This window comes from Parasteatoda tepidariorum, chromosome 2, assembly GCF_043381705.1.
Source record: "Parasteatoda tepidariorum isolate YZ-2023 chromosome 2, CAS_Ptep_4.0, whole genome shotgun sequence".
NCBI lineage: Eukaryota > Metazoa > Arthropoda > Arachnida > Araneae > Theridiidae > Parasteatoda > Parasteatoda tepidariorum.
Genome location: NC_092205.1, coordinates 21,482,235 through 21,506,728, shown reverse-complemented (window position 1 = coordinate 21,506,728; position 24,494 = coordinate 21,482,235). Strand labels below are relative to the sequence as shown.

At 31.5% G+C, this 24,494-nt stretch overlaps 1 protein-coding gene and 1 long non-coding RNA gene across 2 annotated transcripts in view; both read left to right on the top strand.

The window, feature by feature from the left end:
* LOC107445748 (uncharacterized) overlaps positions 1 to 2,085 on the top strand; it is a 42,596-nt gene extending 40,511 nt beyond the window's left edge. Inside the window, exon 14 of the mRNA XM_071187840.1 lies at positions 2,018 to 2,085. Within this exon, the coding sequence (XP_071043941.1) occupies positions 2,018 to 2,085 (68 nt within the window). The remainder of the gene's footprint in view (positions 1 to 2,017) is intronic.
* Positions 2,086 to 4,863: 2,778 nt separating this feature from the next.
* Positions 4,864 to 11,973, top strand: LOC122270605 (uncharacterized). The gene is made up of 3 exons (XR_006225906.2): positions 4,864 to 4,929; positions 6,842 to 6,917; positions 11,043 to 11,973. It is a non-coding gene; the product is annotated as an uncharacterized lncRNA (long non-coding RNA).
* Positions 11,974 to 24,494: the final 12,521 nt, after the last annotated feature.

Below are 24,494 nucleotides of genomic sequence, written 5' to 3'. Positions count from 1 at the left end.
TAAAGCCAAAGCAAAATATATTAATACAATGGTGTGAGGAGNTTGTGCAATTCTTCTGATCTATAGAGAGTGCTTTCTGATATTGTATCAATAAAGCCAAAGCAAAATATATTAATACAATGGTGTGAGGAGCACTCAAAATTTTTTTTTTATAAAAATAACAACAAGTAAAATAGATCACAAGAAGTAAATATAAGTAAAAATAACATGTAAAAACAGAAAGTAAAAAAAGAAAAAGAAAAAACATTAAAAAGGGATTATAAAGCAAGTAGCAAAATCAGATCAACTTACATGGAGAGAAAATTTTTCAAGAATGATTTAAAAATGTTTTCGCAGAAAGATTGCCAGATTACAATATGAAATGTAAAATTATAGGACAAATCATGCATTTCATGTAATAAAAATATCCCCAAAAATAATAAAAATTGGAAAAAATTAACAAAAACCTTAAAAAATGCTTTATAATACAAAGTACACCCCAAAATTTAAAAAAAAATGCCCTATAAATCTGAAAAAATGTCCAAAAATGCAAATGTCATCAAAATCCGGGCCTTAATTATCACCAATTCTTTCATCATCATCGTGTTCTGATGATGGGGACGTTGAGGATGGTGATCGTTATGGTGACAATATTCATTATAAAACAACTTCATTGATACTACCCATAACGAAAAGTTCACTGTCATCGCTACTTAATGAAGAAATCTTCAACACTTTGGCTTGCAGCTAGTTACTTCCCTCATCCTTTAGTTGTGGACAGTTTTTAGTCACATGCCCAAAGCTGGAGCATGTTAAACATTTTCTTATTTCCGTTCGCCCTGCCTTCAATTGCATGCATCTCTAGAATTGCATACATCTCACAGAATACCTTCGATCATTTTCTCCAGGTTAGAGATTGAATCAGTGAATGATACTGCTCAGTTAGATTCTTTCAATGAGACTTCCTGAGTTGCCTCAATCTAGTGCACATATATGAGCGGATCCCTCTCATGGACGTTTTTCAGAGCCGTTAGTGTCCCTGGACAAACTACTTGTCTAAATATGTAAAGGCCAAATTCTGTGAAACTCAGGAAGGGGATCCGGAAAACAAGATTTGAGAATCGTTGAATGTTAGCAGCCAGATCTCCGACTCTTTCCTCCACTTGCTGATAGCGAGACTTCAGTTGCATACAGCTGCATTCTTCAAACTATTCTTCACCAAAGAATAGAACTAATGAACTTACAATGAATACAATATCATGGTGTTGCTGATTGGTAAGTATTACCAAGATGTCAACTGATTTACGAGGAAATGTAAGATCTTGGTGGTTGAGTCCCATCTGTTAGCATCAGCGGCGATCGAAAATTGAGTTTCGATCAACTGAACAGTAACTTTATCCTCTTATATAAGCTGGTACACATTTCACGTCATACATAGAGCTGTTACTACCCAAAATCATTTCATCTAGACTCTTAGTTATCTTATAAATCTTATCGAAACTCATACAGTAGTTTTTCTTCGTTGGAGAGTTAACAGAACTCTGTGGTTTCAGACATTCCTTAAAAGCTTTTTCACTTCTGTTTTTTTTCCATTTGTTTATTCACAGTGCTTCAAAATTCCTTTTAATGTAGTCATACCACCTTTTTCAGAGCCTGCCCATGGTTCGGGTTCTAATTGGTTAAAAATTAAATATTCTGGATTTTATGAAAAAAAATTCTTTCGGCAGATTTGTTTAGCAAATTTAACACGATTTCCTTTAATCTGGTTGATAACATTAAACTTTTTAACCAGTCAGTATGAATATTAATTTTTTTAATTTTGAAATCAGTGTCAGTGCAATAATAACAATAAGTGCGTGACAATCAAATTAGTAGAACAAAACATTTTTTATTTGACAACTCTTTCGAATTTTCATCAAAATCTTATTCTAAATTCCCTTTACACTGATTGGTTATTCAGAGTGTTCTCGGATTCGGAATTTTTAACATCATTTAATATTGCTACTTTGCAAAAAAAATATATTTCATTGTGTTTTAGATGTAAAAGTTTCAAAAGAAAATCAAGAAATTTGCTATAAAAAGTGCAGCGTTTTGCCTTGCATGTAAGTAATTTTATGTTATATATTATTCCTGATTATGAAGGAAAATGTTCATGGCATATTTATTAAAGGTATTCATATTTTTAAACTACTTTTGACAATGTAGTTCAGTATGACAAGTCCCAAAGTTTGAACAAAACTGACTAAATAACTCTTGAAAAACTAAAATTTAAAAGTAAGACTCTTTTGATACCATTTATGTTAAAAAAATTAATTAATATAAAAGGGGACTTAAATTTTTACTGCTCTTCATTAAAAGCTTCTGAGGCCATTATTTCCAGATAGCAGTTATCCCCATACTTTAGGGGAGAAAAGAGTTATATTCCTTCAGAAAATTCATATTTCTGAGTCTGATTTTGTAGCTTTTTCAATTGTATTTAATATCTCAAAAATTATTCTGCAGGTCTCGAATGTTCAAATACAAACATATGGAGAACATAAAAAAGGTACGATATCTTTGCCATTATAAAAAGTGTGGAATTCATTTCTAAAATAATAATACATTTTCAAAATAATCTCTGCAATAGTATATCTTTATTCTAGGAAAAAATGTGTTGAATGTAAATTAACTTTATAATGAATATGATATTTAATTTGTTGGGATACTTAAATGCAAATGTATTCTGCACAATTTACAAACATAATCACCATACCTAATAAATATTTCTTAAATATATATGCCAAAACTAAAGTAAAGAAGTATAAATTTAGCCGGGTAAAAATTCTAGATTAATAAAAACTATCATCATTTCTATTTGAAATCTGGCGAAATGTTATTGCAGAAAGCGACATTAGATATATTAAATTTATTTTGATTGTTGAATAAAACTTGAAAGTGTTTCAAAATTCGCATTTCATGTTCTGTGTCCTTCGGAATTATCAGTTACATTTTTTCGTATTTTTAATACCGCCTTCCTCAATACAGTTTCGAAAAATTTTGAAGGGGGTTAACTGCTTAAATACTAACTTTCGTCCCCTTAATATACCTATTTTTTTAACACGTTGAATGCCACGCTAATTTTACGTGGCTTGCTCATCTGGCCACACGGTAAATAACTACAAACTAAATTTGCAAATATTGACAGATTTTGCTAGTTCATAAAAGGTTTAGCAGGACATTAATATTTTGAATAATTAAAAAGAAACTTATTTTTGTCTAAAAATTTATAGCTATTGTAAGACTTTTTGAAATATATTAAAAATATATTTTTGTTTTGTTCTCTCTCCTTCAATTCTGCTGTCTTAAACTATTACAACAGCAGAAAAACACCTATTAGCCTTTCGTTGCTTATTATACAATTTATACTGTCTGTCAAACGTTTTGACGCTAGAACTAATAATTTTATTTAAATATTCTTATGATCGCTCTTCAATCTCTTAAACTGGCAGAAAAACAATTACTATGTTTTTGACGAAAATTGCACGTACTTTTTCGATATATATACAAACTTTTTTCTTAGTTAAATAGTTTCTTATAGAATTTAAAATTCAATAAAATTAATATTTTTGTGTTCCTTTAATTTCTTTTCCAACAATCTTAGAAAAAAATCTTATTATGAGTTTTACGGCTTTTACGAAAAATTACTCACATTTACTTTTCTGGTGAGATAATGCTGTCAGTGGCCTTTTTTATTTTTTTCATGTTAAAAATTGCAGGTTCAAGAAAATAGAAACTTCTCGAAATGCGTACTTAAATAAATTGACATTACTCAAAATGCATGATTAAGAAAATAGAAACGTCTCGAAATGCGTACTTAAATAAATTGACACTACTCAAAATGCATGTTTAAGAAAATAGAAACGTTTCGAAATGCGTACTTAAATAAACTGACACTACTCAAAATTCATGTTTAAGAAAATAGAAACGTCTCGAAATGCGTACTTAAATAAATTGACACTACTCAAAATGCATGTTTAAGAAAATAGAAACGTCTCGAAATGCGTACTTAAATAAATTGCGCATGTTTAAGAAAATAGAAACGTCTCGAAATGCGTACTTAAATAAATTGACACTACTCAAAATGCATGTTTAAGAAAATAAAAACCGCCCTAAATGCTTGTGTTAAAGTAAATTGACACAGCTTAAAATGCGTGTTTAAGAAAATGAAAACAGCTCGCAATGCGTGTTGGCATAGCTGGAAATGTCCGTTTAGGAAAATGGTACAAGTTTGAAATGCGTGTTAAGAAAATGTACGCAGCTCAAAGTGGGAAAATGGCTAAGAAATATTTAAGAAATAATTTCGTTTTTTTAAACTTCTGTTATGATTTTTTTTTCTTTTTTTCGAAGAATAATCAAACAGATTCCAATAAATTCATTATGTTACGTAATTATTTGCTTAATTTAAATTAGTCCTCATTGAAAAGATATTAAAATGTCAACAATTATTTTTATAAGGTACCAAAAAATTTACAATAGTGCTATTAAATTGACGCTGCATCAAATTATATGTCTTAAAAACACTCCGTTATTTACTATTGTGAATACGAAGAGACAACTGAAAAATAAAACCTGCATTTTACTTAGCCACCTCCACCCCGCAACCCAGGAATTACCCCCTCCCCCCAATAATTATGTTTAGTGTTTTTAAAAGTAAGGAGAAGTAACTAGGAAATTCCTTGTTTAATTGTTAAATCTGGGTTGAACATAGAAAACAACAACTTCTCCTGTACTTATTTTCTTAACCATGCATTTTGAGCCATGTACCTACATCTTACAAAACTCGAATTTTGAGCTGCATCCTAAATAAAAAGTGAACTGACCATCTTCTTTGATAAAGAATAACACATTATTTCAATTTTAGGTTTATGACAGAAGTGAGAAAGGTGACAACCGCTCTTATGAATATTTCTAGTAAGTTTTCTTTTTTAATTAAATAAAGTGCAGATTATTCAGTTGCTTTTTACAATACATCAAAAACTCTTATAAAAATTTTATGAAAATTATTTGACTATTGTATTTTTATACTTAACACTGCAAAGAGACGGCTGTCTTCTACCAGTGAAGTAACAATTTATTTTAAATGTATTCCTTAGATTAGCCACCATTCGCGACCAACTTAGTCACCCTTCAAAATTATTTTGAACAGCTTACAAATTTAAATTTCATTTGTAACCAAGCTGAATGCACAAAAAAAACTGTATTTAAATATTCTAATTCTTAATCCACTCCTAAAATCCTAACATCTTAATTAGTTTTAAATGATAGATAAACCCAATCTTTTCAACCGTGTAGCTATCGCCAACAAGTTTCCCCGAATGGAAGTACATTTTGAATTCAATTTTAAATATTTTCAAGAGGGGATGTCAGCAATATTGTCAAAGATCTGTACGTATTGAAAATTTTGGTAATAATTCAAAACCTGTCCGGCAGCGTTTTTGCGAGTTTGGGACATGCAACATAGTCGTCATATATATATATATATATTCTGNTTCATACGCTACTGACTGACAATGTGCCGAGGGTTGAATTAATTGTGAAAACGTTTAATAGAACAATGTGAACTCAGTCTTTTTGCATAATTCGAATTGAAAATCAACATAGTAAAGGAAAAATCTCATTTTGAAAAGGGGGAAAATTAAGCACTTTTTTAAAAACACCTATTCTATTTTGGGAATTCAAGGCTGAAAACATACCATTGAATAATAATTAGATTTATATTTGAAACGAGGAGTTATTTTTAGAATCTTGTTCCTCTTTCACTTCCATATTAGAAAGCATTAAATTATTTTCCATATTGCGTAGAGTTACAAAAGCATGTGCGACTGGGACCTAAGTACACCAATATCTGTAGTATTCAATGTGAGAGCGAACGTTTTCGCATGTATCTTGCTGAATAACATGTTCCAATAACCATCTGGAGATTTGTCCTCACCCCCTCCTGTGTGGAGAGGAGATGTGAACTGTTGTAACCACCAGCTATCTTTAAATAAAGCTTTTTATAACGTATCACTGCTTTCAACTGCATTTCTTAATATGGATACACCAATGATAACAGAGATGTAGCCCTGTTATTATATATATATATATCCCACAGAGAGGGTGCGGTCCGCCAGCTGAATATTTATTTATTTGCTTCACAATTTGCGTGCTCAGCATAGTGAGCGCAGGCCACGAGCGATCCAACATGGATCAGAATTTTTGGATACCGTGATAATGCAGATCTGTTTTCGTTAAAGCTCTTGTAAACAACACACCTAGCGGCAAACGAAGACGCTTCTGCCCTAGTTTTTGATAATTCAGAATCCTTGTGATGTTCCTACCTCTTCTTGCAGTTTCTCCCAATAATCCTGCGACACTCCCTATATTTTATTTACTTGTTTCTCTCATATTATTATTGCTATTATTTTTTAAATGTCGTATCTTGCTTTCGAGATTTTTTACATTACCGTAATGTGCTTAGTTTTCGGTATGCGATTATTACTTTTCAATGATTAAAAACAGATTAAGGAATGAAAATTAAGCAGAAATTTAAACATTTCGAAACACGTGTGAATTGCGTATAAATATTTTACTCCCAATTCGGTTCTTTAAAAGTTTGAAAGGGACAATTAAAGAAAAATTTTGGTCAGAAAAAGGTATCAACTTCTACATTAAAGATTAAAAATTAATTAATTTGTGGGTTTAGAGCCAAAACTTTGAATCATTACGACTGAGTTCCAGTGTGTGACAATATGATCATTCGATTAAAAGTTATTAAAGATGTTCCATATTTTTCCTCGTGTACCTTCATGAAAATAACATTCACTATTATTTACTGTTTTAGTGATCAATTATCAGTGGTCTCTGTATCATTCAGAAATATGAAGAGTAGAATTACTAAGTTTGTTCCAAAAATGGTGGTACGTAATATTTTTATGTATAAAAAAGGTAAAACTTGCACACGGTGAACTGACAAAAGAATTCCAATTTCAAAATGTTTGTTTTGATGCTTGATCCATGAGTACTCATGTTTTCAGGGTTGAGCTCAAGTTTACAAGGCTATGAAATTTGGTATTTTTCTGTAAAAATTGTATACTTTTGTATGCATGTCGGACATTGTTGCATCGACAAGTAAGGTATTATCGTTTACGCATTTCGTCACACTTAATCAGATAAAATTAAAAATATTGGTTTCGATGTTGAGTTTCATAATTAAAAAGGTATAAATAACAAATAGTCATATTTATAAAATCCTCATTATAATAAACTATTACTCCACTCCACCTTTCGCTTTTACTGGATACAAATACACTAGAAACAATTTCTCACTAATGAGTAAGACGATTACCAAGTATAAGTACAAAGATCTTAATACTAGTGCATTTATTGACATTGCACAATGGGCTATTGGCGACGGTCTGAGAAACATCCCGAGGATCATTTAAAGACAACATACATACTTCACATCCAGTTTTACGGGGGGGAACTCATTCACGCACCATCCATCCGTGGATCGTAATATTGACCAGATCCAGAGCGCGATCAATTTCCAATCCATTACCACCAGAGGTATTGATTTGTTAGGGAACTTGGAGGACTTTGTGGCCCCGACAGAATGAGAGTGCACCAGTCACCATTTTGTAAAGGGGGAATCTTCGGCTGGCACGGATCGAACTCATAACCTCTCAGACATGGGCCCAACGTCCTAAAAGCAAGGGAGTAAAAATTTTGCACTTTATACCCTTGGAGAGTATATATTTCTAATGATTTCTATGTTACTGCTTCTCACGGACAAAAAGCTTTTGACAGGGCTCGAAAAACAGCCCGTTCACCCGTCCTCGGCGGTCAAACATTTCCCGCGGACAACTAATTTCTCGAATCCGACGTCCGCGCGGACGGCCATTTTCCCGTTAATGTTCGTGATACATTTTCAATTTTTGTTATCTTACAAGAGTCTAGCGCCTCACTTTTAAAATGACTCTCTAATCCAGAAATACGGCAACATACTGCGCATGGTGAAATTGATGTTTTCTCTGACTGGGAGTACTGCAGCGGTTGAAAGGGGCTTTTCAGCAATAAACCTACAAAAAACACATTACGTACTGGTCTTAAGCAAGAAGAGTTAAACGCAATTATAAACATCTACCTGAATGGAAAACCCCTTTCAGATTTCTGTGCAGAAACCTATGTAAATCATTGGCTTAATTGTGGAACTGGCGAACGTCATATTTGATTCATTTAAAAAACGCAGTACCCTCGAATAAATTGACATACCAGACATATTTCATAAAAGAAATAAGTACTAGGTTACTATTAGTAACCCAGTATTTCTTTTATTACTGTATAATGTAATCCTAGTATTTGTAATCCTAGTAATTACTAATTCATAGTGCAATTTATATAAATGTTTGTAATAAATAGGAGAAAATTATATTTTTATTTACTTAGAAGCTACGGGTTAGCTTCAAAGGAGGACGGGTACATAGTTGGACAAGCCGTACGGCAACGGGTAAAATTTCTGAGTTTTTTCGAGCCCTGGCTTTTGAGTAATGCCTTAATCTAACTAGGACTAGTGAATCGTAGTACTGGTATTAGATTCTAACCCAAGTAGCACCCAATATCAGATAGCATCCGAAAATCAGTAACTCTTACTCTGAAGTTTATTTTATGTTCAGCTGATTTTTTTGAATAATTCAAATTTAAATAAGGAATAATACTGTATCGCAACTTTTATTGATATATTTTTCTTTCCTTCATACAATGGGTTTACTAACGAATTTTATTGCATTAATCCTTGTCAAGTCCTGAATTTCAAAATTTATTCCTAATTTTTTTTAGAAATGAGCAAATTCAATTGAGATTTTATCAAAATTCAAGTGAATTTGTCATTTTTTAATACATGTTTAAAAAATGATAAGTAAGCCATTAGTAATTTCACAATTATTATTCATTATGTATATTCTGAAACTATATAATAAAAACTATATAATAAAAACCACATTACATAATTAGAAATTTTAATTTACATTTGAATTGAATTGAAATTTTACTTTAAAAATTTTTTCCCTTTAAAATATAACTATGTGTCATTCACTTAAAGAAAAAGACTAAAATAAAATTATATCTCGAATTTTAAAATTTTTTTTGTAATAATTGAGAGAATAAAGGAAATTTAAAAATATTCAAAACACTTACTTTCAGAATTTTTTTTTCACTTCTTTTTTCAGTGATATTAAGTGGAAAATCACTGATTAATCCTAATTTTCACTGATATTAAGTGGAAATCATCAGAAATTTTGAGCGATTCAATAATTAGTTAAGTATACTATGTACTGACGAACAATTTTAGCCGAAAAATTGGGGTAACAATTAAACTTCAACATCTTTTTTTTTTACTATAAGTTGCCTTAAGTAGTAAGATCCATATTTGGCTAATATCAGTTACATCATGCAAGCAAGTTGTATTTGTATTTATGTGATAGAAAGTTCTGTTATATTTAAAATATTTATTGATTGTTTTGAAGTTTCCAAATATTGCATATATGACATGCAATTTCTAATTGATTCATGAAAATAAAAATTTCGAAGTGTAAAATAGAACGAGTGAATATTTTTTAATTGAAAATATTTTTAACATTAAAAAAACTATTTTGCAAGAAAGAAAAGCTCAATTATTAACAATACCATTTTCAATACAATATACACTGAGTTTCCAAATTATTATGACAACCTGACAATTTTATGCAAAATGAGCTATTAAGTAGCAGTGTTGCCGCCAGAAGGCGAGATGGTTACGAAAAGGGTTTGCAAGGCAAGTGAAGCATCAAGTGCACTATGTTAAACGCGAAAATATATGCAAAAAACGTGACTGAGTTTTAATGTGGGATGATTGTAGGCGATAGGTGAAATTTCGGAACCAGTATCAACAATAGGGCTGCTCTAGTGAAGTGTTCGAGAGTAGCAGTTATTAATGCGTACATAGAGTGAACTACCAATCACAAAACCGAGTCTAAATGTCAGACTACTTATTGATCGAGCTGAGAGAAGATTTGACAGAGCTGCCCAATCAAACAGAAGAGTGTCGAATAGCGAGGACTCTTAAAGAAGGGGCAACTGTGAACGTATCTGAGCAGGCGTTTCCACTTTGAAAAGGAACATAAAGATTGGACAGTAGCTAAGTGAAAAGGGCTCATGTGGTCTGATGAATCGCGTTTTCAATTACACCATGCAGATGGCATGTTCGAATATTGCATAAACAGCAAGAAAACATGGACCCGCAGGCCATTTTTACAACACTTCAAGCTGGTGGAGGCAATGTTATGGTTTGGGGGATGTTTTATTGGCATTGCATCGGTGTTTTTATTCCTGTTGAGCATAAAGATTGGACAGTAACTAAGTGAAAAGGGCTCATGTGGTCTGATGAATCACGTTTTCAATTACACCATGCAGATGGCGGGTTCGAATATTACAAAAACAGCAAGAAAACATGGACCCCCAGGACATTTTCACAACACTTCAAGCTGGTGGAAGCAATGTTATGGTTTGGGGGATGTTTTCTTGGCAATGCATCGGTGTTTTAATTCCTGTTGAGCAACGTCTGAATGCCCAAGGGTATATAAGTGTTATCGCAGATCAAGTAAATCCTGTAATGTTAAAGGTCAACGTAGCCGGGGATGGATATTTTCAGCAAGCAATGCTCCTTGTCATACAGCTTCATTGGCCCGCACAATCCCCAGATCTCAATCCAATTGAGAATTTGTGGTATGAGATCGAATGGGTATCAGGCAGCTGGATCCAGTACTATAATCTAACGGAACTGAAAAATGCAGTTCATCGGATATGGGGTCAAATTTCTCCTACCATCTACCAACATCTTATAGAATCTATGCCAAAAAGAATTCGAGCAGTATCACGATCTAAAGGTGGTCCAACGGTGTATTGAGGAGCTTTTCATAATAATTCAACCACTCAGTGTATATGCCAACATTGTAATTATATTTTTCATAAAATGTATTTTAATACTCTTCTTTTCTTAATATTTTTAGCCGATTGACTTGTTTAGCAACATTGGTGGATTCTTAGGAATTTGGATTGGTTCATCCGTCATATCGATATCTGATTTATTGTATAGACTATCTGATTATCTACTCAACCGCATCCCATAAGGCATGAACTGAGCAGCAATATTTGTATCAAAAATGCAAAAAATGAGCACAAAGTTTTTTTACAACAGCACTTTTCACTTGATTGATTTATTACAAAAACTATATAATTCTTTACCAAAATACACGCTCTATCGAAAGCAGAATGAAACGTAAAGTGAAAATTTGACATTAATTTTACAATTAAAGTGCCAGACAGGAAGTATGGAACAAAACTCACATGTAGCTCTTTCATTTATGGATGATATTCATGCAGCACTTTTATGTATTTATTTTCAGTATAGATTCATTCATTATTCTATTAAATTTAATATTTATCTGCATCAGAAAGAAAAAGAGGGGGGGAAACTAGACATTTATAACTGCGTAAAAAATATTATAATTCCGAATTAAGTAGAACAGCAGTTCCCAAATAATATTTCGCGGAATCATAAGGCTCTATGGAGGATTTGAAGGGGTTCGAACTGTTAGGGCATTTCTTCTATAAGCTATGATTTTTGAAACCTGTAATTAAATTTAGTTTCTTTTAATAGCCTCTTATTTCTTTCATATTTTAATTTTTTTAAACTATTTAATTAGCCTGCTTGCAAAGACAGAAAAGTAAAAATTGAAAAAAAAATCGCTTGGAGTTTTACTTAGGGATCGCTTGGAGTTTTAGTTTTACTTAGAGTAAAAATACAACGAAAATCAACTATAATGTTATAAATACTGCCGAAAAAATGTAAAAACAAATACTTTAAGTCAATTTTATTATCGATAAAACATTTTTATCAATTTCATTATCGAACTACTTTCATTATTGAATGTTAATTCAAATCGCTTACTTGTTACTTCGAATTAGTGATTCGAATCAGTATTTGATTCAAATCAGTGATACAAATTAAGAAGTGATTTAAGTCATCAAAGTGAACTGATTTGATTGATTCGAATCACTTTGATGATTCGTTTTGCCCTACTCTACGATGATAAAATATTTCTCATGAATAAACGGTCTGAACATTTAATTTCGTCCTTTTTTGTCTTTATTTCAATGAAAACTAAATTTTAGCCGATGCATATTCAATTTATACACACACTAAAACCAAATTTGTAGAATATATACCCCTCTACACCTGTAAATTTACCTCTCTGACAAAATAATTTTGATAAAACGAAACGATCAAAAAAAAAATTTTTTTTTATTCATTCATTTTATATTTTTAAAATAATTATTAAAATTTTAATTATTAAATTTTTTTCTTTTATTTACAATGTATATATCCATTCTCGGGGTTTAGGGTTCCATTCCGAAAAAATGACTACCATAGTAGTAGAGCATTTACTTTGAAAGAACGTTAAGAACTAGGTAATTATAACAGAAAATGTAAAGACTGACTTTTTCTTATTCTACCTGACCTATTCTTCTATATTTAATTTTAAGTTTACTAACAATTTCTAAGAAATAATTCTTTTCTTCCTTCCTTTGGTTGTTTAACCATATTCAGCACATGTGTGACGTAAATCAGCTACAACAACTATTTGGAAAGAAAAATGAATTTTAGTCTTTGCCATATCGTTGATTTATTGGAAAAGAGAATACAGCAATAAAGAATTTCGAACAACGAACTTCTATTGTAATAAAACTGAAAAAGAAATTATTTTTATTTCCCTGTCTATATTAATTTTCTTTCATTTTGTCATTTAAAATTAAATGTTCTGAAATACTTTTGAGAATTATTACTTTTCTGGTGAAATACAATTTTTCTCTTGAATTATTATTTTTCTCCTAAACCATTAGAACCGAACATAAAAAATGTTTTTACTCAAATATGCGTCGCTTGTCTAAATTGGCATGCCTTCAAAAATCGATGCTTAAGAGCAAAGCTTTATTTTGTGATACTTTCTTTTACAAAATAAAATCAGAACATAACAATTATCTTGATGCTAACTATTATTATATCCAATGATCTTGTGTCCGGTGTAAATCATTAGAGACCTACTAAAATTGCAAAACTCAGAAATAGAGTAGTGTTATCTTAAAACTAAAATTGTCAACAGTTATTAAAAACCAAGAAAATATGTACTACGTTGGTATAATATCAGGATGGTACAAAAATATATCAAATACGTCAGCTCTAATTGTTATAATCTTGGACCAAGGTTATTTACATACAATTGTTATAAGAAAGAAGTACATAACCAAAAACCTTTAAACGTTTTCACTCCTATTTGATTAAAAATAATATGCTTCAAAGCCAAACGAAAAAATTCAACAAAGGCAATTATTTCACATTCAACTTCGATGTAAAAACTCTTTTCATAATTACAATAAAACGCACCAGCTGTCAGAATGCCAGTACGTTTTACTGTGCAATCTATTTTTACTGTAAAATTTTGAATCGTAATTTTTACGGTGAAGTTTACTTAATTAGAGTGATTCAGTAAATGTTACTGTAAAAATTTCGGTATATCAGATTTTATTTTGTTTCATACAATTTGTTGGTATAAAGTATTGCTACCTTGTGTACCGTACTTTTTACCTCAATTTTACAAGCAAATTTGTTCAGTGAGCTCGTATTCCAGTCAACCGGATGCTTCTTCTTTTTCACTGTAAATTTTACTCTACTTTCATATGTGTTTTAGGTTGCATTTAGTTGAAACCACCATCACTTTTGAATACATTTCCACTCTAAGAAATTCCGAGTAAAATCACACTAAAAAGTACTGGCACTTTAAATGCCGGAATTTTTTAGTGTCATTTTATTCGGTACAATTTAGTGTCATTTTATTATTATCTAGCCCAAATCCATTTTTATCGCAACATGCTACGGAATTAAAAAATCTAATTAATTTTCTAATCTAATCAAAATCATCCCTCTAACTAAATAAACATTGGTGTAAAAATCACGGTTTAATATTTGATGGAAAAATGGATTTTACCGAAACTGGATCTTACGGATGATGCACCCAAAGTGCTGGTACTTTATACCGTAATTTGATCTGGCAATTTTTACGAAGGTAGCTTTCGCAGAACTATCTCTTATTAATCGCCTTTCCTTTATAATTATTGATTATTTTTTATTTTAATAATGTAGGGTGAATCTAGAAAAGTTTGAGTCTGGAAATGTAGAAAAATGGTGTGGAATGTTGTATGAAGTTATCGGAATTTTATGGGTTTCAATTTCATATCAATTTTCGGAATCTGAGTGGCAAGTTGGTAATAATAATGCAAAGATCCCCAATAGCAGTCAGTGCTTCATTGTACATAGCATCGCTGAATGCTATTGTTAGATCGTTGCAACGTGTGCGATGTTGATACCGTATATCATCAGTCATCGAATCTTTGTGATTATCCCATAACGTTTCTATACGGGCCGGGAAACATGTTGTTAATACTATAGAAAATAATGGACGATTTTTCTTAGCAGTACTGTTCAATGCTGCTTCAGCAAGCATACATTCCCACTGGTTGTCGTCTTCCAGCAAGCCGAGTGCAAAGTATGCATCTTTATACGTTGGATGCTGATGTCCATCGACTTGAAATGACAATCAGCCAGCGACATTAACCAACAACAGTCAAAAATAACAGCACTCAGTCTGCCTTGGATTGACTGTAAATATTCTCCCCAAGGCGTTTGATTTGAATAAACCGGGACATGCACCGGTGTGCCTTGCTTGCGGGTTATCCATTTTTTTTTAACCCGTGTGAAATAGGGTGGTACTTCTGAGTAGAGTAATGTCCGTGCAAAGGCACCAAAAGCATCCGTACGATTACCCAATTCAAAAAATTTGGCAAGTGTATGTTTTCGGTGGATTTATAGCTCGGTCAATCGCTGTCTTGTTCGTGAAATATACGCTCGGACCGTTTTCAAGATGGACGGCTAAATGAATAACTGCTGGATCCCGTTCATGAATTGGGAAACCAAAGATACGCCAAACAGCTTCATTGGAGCTGATGTACCGGTCTATTTGGTACAGCGTTATTTCGTCGTTGTTATTCACTGGAAGAGCAGTCACATTGGTATTTTCACCGCGAAATACTGCTATATCACTGCTTTTATCCACATACTTGCAAATATGCTCTTCTTTTAAGAGCGTGCATAAGTATTAGAGTTTAATATGACTTGTTGCAACGTACGTGAATATTATTTTGATTTATTATGTTTCTGTGTCTAGTTTGGATCCGAATACGATTAAATAAAGATATATTTAAAATATACGTTAAATCTGTCCAAAAAATGAAAAAAAAATTTGTTATAAACCTATTCTCAGACCTACTGAATATACATATAAAATTTCATAAAAATCGGTCATGCCGTTTAGGAGGAATTTAACCACTAAAACTGTGACAAGAGATTTTTATATATATATATAGAATAGATATATAATCAGAAGCAAATCTGTCTCTCAAATTAAGCATGAAGTTATGTTCACGTGGTGAAAATGTTTTTCCTCTACTGTTCTGAAACCGTTTACCGCTTACAGTTCAAAAACTGTAAAAAAATATATATATATTTTTGTAACAATTTACAAATAGCATCGTTTCTAAATCTTGAAAATCAAGTTTATATAGAAATTGGAGATATAAGTAAAACTTTTCGATAGGTAATTGGCATTAGAGTTAGATTGTGTTGATTTCTCTTTAGGTAATGACAATTGGAGGTTGAGTGGAGTTGATTTGTATTTTGTTAAGTGAATTGGGTATCTATTATATATAATTCTCTTACGTGGCTCCCAAATTTTGGCTGAAGTACTTTGTGCAACTAAATAAGATTCTTTTCACAACAGTTAAATATTTACTTTATTTTCTTCATTCATAGAGAAAACAGTCAGCAAAGAATTCTGTTAGGTTAAAAAACATTTCGTTAAAAAAAAAACGAATTCTAAAAGAAATAAAAATAAACAACTTAAAAAATAAAAATGCTGTTGCCAGCCATAGAATTTTTTGAAAGTTAACTTAGCAACATAAATCAAAATGACATAGAAGCGCAACTAGATCAAAATTATGATACCTGAGCGCTTGACGTAACAAATCCTTCAATTCTAAAAGTGTTGTATCGCCAAATGCCCAAATTAACAATTGTGTTCTTAAAGAAATTCTATAAAAAGTTTTAAATAAACAACCTACTTCTACAACTGCTTCTTGAAGAACTTGGCTCATTGATTAAAAATATTGTTTTAATTTTACAGTACTAACTTTACTTCTACTTTCATTATTGCTATGACCCTCTTTCATTACATTTTACAACTTCATGCTAAATTTGAGGACTTTAAGTTGTTTTGTGGTTGAATACTGACATTTAGAAATGTGTACATAAAAAAAATAATATTTAGAGGTTAAGAGTTGCCTCAGAAAAATTTGAATTGTTGACATTGAACTTAACAATGGAAACAATCGTTTTTGTGAAAAATTGAATTGTATTGTTGACATCAAAACTAAAAATATTGTGTTTCAACTTAACAATACTACCTTAATTTATACTTTAGAATTGCCTCGGAGAAATTTGAATTGTTAGCAATGACTTAAACAAAAAGTTTTATTTTAACTGACAAATACTATATTATAATTTTAACTTTTTCTATGACTATACTCATTTTCTTACTCTTTTCTTTGTTTTTTATACATTTTATATTTTTGTGATAAAATAAAAAACTTATAGTTGTTCTGCTTCTGAACACTGATGAAAACACAAAATGATGGGCTTCATCAACAATCAAAAATATATACATTTATTTTACAAATTCCATATTATTAAGGTGGCGCCCTTCAGAGAATTAAAAATACAAAATTATCTTCATCAAAGCCGATGCTTTACATCCGGCGTTCAGTGGCAGACTACTATTTCATATTGTTTTACAACGCATGGCTTTAGCCCTCTGGTGGGAAAGACTTTAAAAAAAATCTTACAACAGTTACTTTTCTCAACAACTGAAATTTAGAATAGTGTGATTAAGAAAAATATGTGAACTGTTTGCAATTTCAAATTAATATTGAAATGTACAGGTTTAGAATTTTCTACAGTGAAAAGTTTTCGGAACTTCAGTATTCAAAAAAGTATACAAATACTAGACGTTAAGAACGTATCCAATGAGCGAGCAAAGCGAGCATTGGATTGCGAAGCAATCCGAAATGAACTGTGAAAGCAGTTTCGGGGGTTGGTGAGCGCCAGCGAGCAGGGGGCGGAGCCTCCTAGTAATATGAAAAAAACACAAGAGAAACATATGACGCAATTTAGTAAGAGAAACATATGACGCAATGCTAAACGAATTGAATTTAGTTGTTGTTTATTTAGTTATTGTTATTAGTAGTTGTTGTTATTTGCTGTAGTTGTTGTTGCTTATTTAGTTGTATTTAGATTTAATAACTTTTCTTTATAATGCAATAAAATCTGGCGAGCAGCTATTTAAACGATCGAACACTTCGTTTGTTTATTTGTGGCTTGAAGTTAGGCTCGCAGAAAATGCCGTTCATGGGTAAATTTAGTAGGAACAACACAACCTGTGATGTAGGCTATATTATACCCAATTGTGGAATATAATTTAATTTGCTTGAGTGGCGGTGCCATCTATCGTTAGAAAAAGAAAATATTAGACGCTTTGTGTAAAGCAGTGATATGGTGCTTTCACCTATGCGTGAATGAATATTTCGCTTTCCTTTAAATCATAGCTACCAAATGGGACGTGCTACCAAATAGCTACCAAAATAGATACCAAACTCCTAATGTGTAGAAGGAATAATAGAAAGATTGTGTTGCCAATCTGGCATTCGAACCCCCGTTATACCAGCCACGTGATTGACAGATTTACTCTCTCAGCTATAGTATATAGTCAACTGCAAGAAACTAAGTGGTTTCATTAGGTGAGCATTGTGGGCTTGGATAAAATTCTGGTTTTTTAATCGCATCAGGTGTTAGCAGTCAATTGATGATTTTTCACAGTTAGCAGATTGGATACTATCTTTTTATAAGTTATATAACTGTTTTAGGTAAATTTGATAAAATAACAATTAAATAAGCGGTTTTTTAATCAGTTTATTCGAGGAAATTTTAACTGTATGGGTGGTCATTCAGAACGACTATTATACAAACTTCACTGCGATTGACGAATTGTATTTGTCTAATCACTGGGTTTAAAAGTGTGATTTTTATTCTGAAAAAAAATTTTTTTTTTTGATGCACTGATCCTTTTTGATCTTTTTTCCGCATAATTAAAAAGCTCACCTGGTTTCAAATTTTAATTTAATTCATATTCTTTATAATTTTAATTAATACAGTTAAATCTAATTTTTTTAAAGGACAGAAAATTTCATTCATGTAAATAGTATCCGAAATAAATAAATAAATATTACTAAAATTTTAAGTTTTGTTCATTAATTTGAATCGAATTAACCGACTGGCAATGATTAATGGAGAATCTTTCTTGTTTTTTTTTAATATAAGTATAACATAAAGAGAGTTAGACGTAAAAAAATACTGAAAAGAAATTAAGAAGAATATTTTTTTAAATAGTTTCTTTTTTTCAATCGTTCTCATTGTCTTAACCTCAAACAAAGTAAAAACATTTATTTTAAGAAATAAAACCTAATAAAATTTAATTAAATTTTCCAACAGGAAAAATCTAATCGATAGCAATAAAAACTCTGAGATTAATTAAATTTGTTCCATTTAAATGAAAGCGTGAAAGATTTTTTTTAGAAAAATATATAACTTTTGTCTATTTGTTTTTTTAATTTTATTTTACTGTTACTCTCGAACTTTATTTATTTAATCTATTACCGTAAAACAAAACGTAATCTAATGAAAAATATTTATTTCTTTGATTCGGGGAAACATTTTTGTTCTCATTTTAAGAAGTAATTTTACAATCCTAATTACGTTAAATTTAATCCAAGAACTGTAAAGCGGTCTAAGCAAAGCATATTGTTGAAATAAATGCATGCAAGAATAGTTTTATATTTATTTTATGCATGTACAACATGTTCTTGCATTATTTAATTGCATGTGCTACATTTACGCTCATTGTTAAAAATTAAAAAAAATTGTGAACGAAGTAACCGGTAATTATGATTTTTTTTAAAAAAGTTTTAGAATCTTTCTCAAAATCTAAACAGGAAAAAGTTAAGAAATGTCACGCAAGTGTTTAAGAGAGTAAAATAAACAAAATTATTGTTATTTGAATCATTAGCGAGGAAGGTGAGCTAAAATCATATTGATTCACGGAATGAACCTGATATGGTACAAATAATTGCTTCAAACTTCCTATCACCAAGTTTTGGCAATCAATCAGGTTTTTATGTGGGTTATTTTTTAGATTTCATTGGCGTTTTTTTATTTTCTGAGCTTGAATAATTAGTTGTGACACTTAGTGTCTATTTTTCCTTGATTTCATTTTTGAAAAAATGATTATAAAAAAACATGAAGATGGTGAGTTCATTTTACAGAAAAAGAACGATTGGATTGTCTTTTTATTTTATTTTATAACCGGAGTAGAACAGACGTCCCAATTCTGAGTTTACGACTACCAATGTAGCCTTGTAATTTTGAACCCAATCCAGAAGACAAGGAAACTCCTGAATTGGGGGGAAAATGCCTTCGTGAAAGACTTTTTAATTGATTTAAGACACATTTGCGTTACATGGAGAGGAAAATCACCACGGTTCCCTTCCACAGTTAGCCTGACGGCAAGAGGACTACAACCCGTGCTCAGTCTACCACTGAGGATATTTTTCGTCAGCACTGCAGTTGGCGTGAGACAGGAGCAGAAATTGTATCGATCAGCCCTCGCTGGGATTCCAACCCGGTTCAGTTCATTGAACAGCAAACGCTCATCTCCTGAGCAACCACAGTTCTGGGAGGCTATCTTGGGCATTTTGAGGATTACTAAGTTTAGATAAATCTATATTGGGAAAAATCGGTTGTCTCTGATAGTTATGATGCCGTAAAGATGGGCCCTGCTTGGGAAGAATGGTTCTTGCCATAGTATAGACAAAGAGAACAAAAAGGTTCCAAATGTGATAAGAATGAAAAATACAAAAGTGAATAAGAATACAAGTGAATATGTATTAATTGGGGAGGAAAAATGGTTCTTGTTTTATTCGATTTTTAAATTTTACTTTCTTTATCATTAAAAATTGTAAATTTTGTTTCAAATTTTTTAAGCACTGTAACTAAATGCTTATTTTAACATTCATACATACTTTTCTTTTTATGATTTCAATTAAATGCTTGCTTCTCTGAATTCTCAAATATTGAAATTCGATTTTCTCAGAATCAGCTTTCATGGATATAAACCCTTTTTTCCTCCTGATCTTCATATGTTTAAGGAAAATCACTGATTAATCAACCCATTTGTCGATTTAAAGGTGTTTAATGAGCTACACTCGGGATATACTTCGATAGGCAAACTCTGCATTAATAAAGCATAACTTATTTTTCTCTAAAAAAAAATTTAAAACTTTATTCGCTTAAAGATTTTGATTTTATTACAAAAGTTATGAAATTAATTAATGTATGCTAACATGAATGCATTATTAAATATAATTTCAAAAATTTATTATGATTATTTTAGAATAACTGTATTATAATAAGAAGGCGATGTGTGGCTCTCTATGTGTATATCTCCCACCTAACACTAGAATTGTTGAATTGGGGACTCCCAATTCCATAAATAGTTCAAAAGCTATTAATTAATTATTCGGAAGCTGTGGTGGCTCAGGGGATAATGCGTTCGCCTCCCAATGAGGTGAACCAGTTTCGATGTCTAGGGGTGGCTGATGGATACGAATTCTGCTCCCAACTCACTCTGACCACAGTTCTGATGTTAAATAACCTCAGTGGTACTCTAATCATAGATTAAAATCCCCTTAGCATCAGGTTAACCTTAGAAGATTTTCGTGGTTTTCCTTTCGATGTAACGCAAATGCGAGTAAGTTCCCCAAAAAAAAGTTCACCACGTAGGTTAGCTTGTCCCGATGACTGATTCAAAAGTTCCCTTGTTTTCTGGGTTTTGTTCAAAATAAGAAGGCTACAGATTTGAACAGTGATAATCGTAACCTCAGAATTGGGAATTCAACGCGTGTTATAAAATGAAATAAAATTAACCCATTCATTAACCACGTAAGAAATTAATACTCTTTGTAGTTTTACTTTTGGCATTGTAATAAATAAAACTGTAGATGATTTAATGATGTTTGCTAGCTTATAGCTCTGTTTACTAAAAACCGGGCTTCAAGTTAAGTTTATTGCAGGTTCTTCAATGTTTATTTACATTTGATCGATTGTGTTAAGCACCTACCTGTTCTCTTTGAGACGGTTGACAGATTAGGCCACAAGTCTCTTTTCCAAACGCCTCTGTTCTGAGCTAGTCATCTTGCTTCTTCCCATTTATTTAGTTTTGCTTTACTCAGAGCTTGGTATATGTTACATGTATTTTCGCCAAGTTTTAGTCTCGGCTTTCCTCTTTTACGTTTCTCTTCGGGTGCTGAAATAAGGATGATGTTAAGAGAGCTATACCGTTTTAAACGAGGGTATTTCCTGTTCATCTCCATCTTCTCTTCAAAATTGCCTCATGAATGGGTGATAATTTTGCCCTTTTTCAATCCATCTGTATTTGAAATGATGTTAGACCAGAAGATCTTTAAAATCATTCTTAAGCATTTATGAAATGCTTCCAATTTTTCTGTTTCAGTTTTGAAGAGGTTCCAGCATTTTGAACCATACAAATATATTTAGTGAACCGAGAATTAAAAACATTTATTTTTGTGCCGAATTTTATATTTAAAACTCGCCAAAACTTTTAAAGATTTCTGAAACAGATTTTTATGATTCTTTGGTTTATACCAGCACTGCTGCCTACTTTCTTAGTTATATTTGCTCCAAGGTCAAGGTGAACGAATCATTTTATTCTATTTTCTCAGAATTTATATTTTATTTTAAAATTAGATTTTACTTTTATTCTCTTGGTTTTTGTTTAATTCATATTAATTTCCAAACCGATTTGATTCCCATCTTTTTTAACTGTTTTCTTTTCATAAATCTAAATGAAATAAGAACTATGTCATCTTTATAATCACGATCTTGTAGAGAGGTTAAGTTCTATCTGAATCCTCTTTTTCCATTTTTCATAATCCAGTAAATGGCAATTTTGAGTAAAAATCTGGATAATACGCATCCCTGTCTTAATCATATGTTTAAACATCAAACAAACTTTTAAATAGTCCATCTACCTCGATGCATACCTTACTTCCATCATAATATCTTGTAATTGTCCAGGTGGCCGAGCGGTTAGCATTCCTGACTGCTAAGCCAATTGCTGCGGAGAACCCAGCACAGAACATGGATGTTTCTCTCTGTGTTGTCCTCTGCTATGTGAGAAGCGTGAATGTGGCCCACCCTATAAACGGATATCTGTATCAGTGTTGCCTGGGTAATGTTGCTCACCTAAGTGACTTTGGTCACAAAGTGCTCACCAGGAAATGCAAAATGAGCAACACTTCCGGCACCTTTTAAGGCGAAGAACGATAAGTTCAGTGCCTGTCATTTAAAAAAATGGCTTTTAATGATATTTACGAATTTTAGTTAGACAGGAGCTGATAAAAAAAGTTTCCGGTTAGTATTTACAAATTTTGAGTTAGGAAGCTTTCTGAAACCTCATGTATATTTTGTATAAAGTTACAACTTTAAAATGTGTTTCAATAAAAAAAGTTTCAAAAACTCGTCTCATCCTGTTTTATATATTTTTAGTTTGTAAAATTATAAAAAGTATGTTAAAAAAAGTCGCAAATCCGACTAACAGTAAACACTAAAGGTGAGATTAAAAATATTAAAAAAAATTAATCCTATATGACACCTAAAGGTGTTTTCAATAACTACTTTTCTCTTCATCTGTTTGAAACTCGACAATCAAATATTTTCCTATGTAAATTTCACCTTCCTCAGAAAGAATTCCGTTAATGACTATTTTCATAATATATTGAAGTTATAATTCTTATGCGACTTCCAACAAGGTTGCGTTAAGCGTTTAACGCTACATTTTTATTGGCCGGGAAATCACGTGGTAGGATCCAGTTTTCCCTCATTCATTTCCATATTGTTTTGGTTCTCACTAGCATAAAAATAATAAAAGTCATAAAAGTATTGTTTTTCTATAAATATTTTTTTAGTTTGTTTTGATACACATATAATTTAATAGGGTAGTATTTTTTATTTTCAAATTTAGTGGATAACAATTGTAAAAAATGAGTGAAAACAATCCCACGGACAATGCGACGGATTTAAGGTTATGTCAAGGTACGTCTCTTGTGAATATCAATTGATTGTTAGGTTTTCTCTTTTGAAATTACATTATGACGCATTCACATACATTATTAATACAAATACATTTTCCATGGCGAGACGATGAGGCAACCACAAGCACTTCCACTGGTTCAAGAGGTCCACGAGGGAAAAATGCACAATATTACCGTTATTACAGAGCACGGAAGCGAGCGGAGCAGGAAAAAGAGTCGTTGGAGAGAACTAGTGATCCTTCTACGACTGCTGATTCTTCTACAATTAACGTCGCAGGTTACGAAGTTTAACTTCTTCCCCTCGGAGGAACTTCACGCACTATTTTTTTTTTACTTAAATGTTTATTTGAGGCCTCGAATTTTGATATTTGCTTAACTTCATATGTCAAAAGTATTTCTAAAATGTATTATAAGCTCAGACATAACGAAAAACAGTGCATAATGTTGAATTATTTTATTGTTATATATTATTTCATATCTTAATTTTTTGGAATAAGTATTTTATATTTCTGTAAATAAATCTTTGCGAACATTATCCTACTTTTGGAACTAAAGTTAATGAGATGTAAAGTGCCACCTCATCTGTTGCGCGAAAAATAAAACTAACTGGCAAAAAATTTGAAATTGAGATATTTATATGTATGGCATCTTCGAATGATAAGCTACATATTGCAACAACAAAAAATTATTATTATACGGTATTAATACTAAAAATTATGTTTTATTAGATTTATACTTCCGCAACATGTTCCGATAAAAATGGATTTTACGGTAAAAAGTTCTGCCACCCTGAGTAACGGTTTCTTTTTGCCGTCATTTGATTCGGATTTTTTTACAGTATAATTGTATTTGAAAGCAATGGTAGGTTCATTTAAAAACAACCAAAAAAACACATGAAAGTTGAGTAAATTTTACAGTGAAAAAACAGAAGCAACCGATTGAATGGAGTGCGCGCAAGCTGAACAAAACTCCTTGCAAAATGAGGGTAAAAACCTCCAGTAGTCAAGGTAACAATACTTTTTATCGTCATATTGAATGAAACAAAATAAAATCTTATTTGTTATTATTAC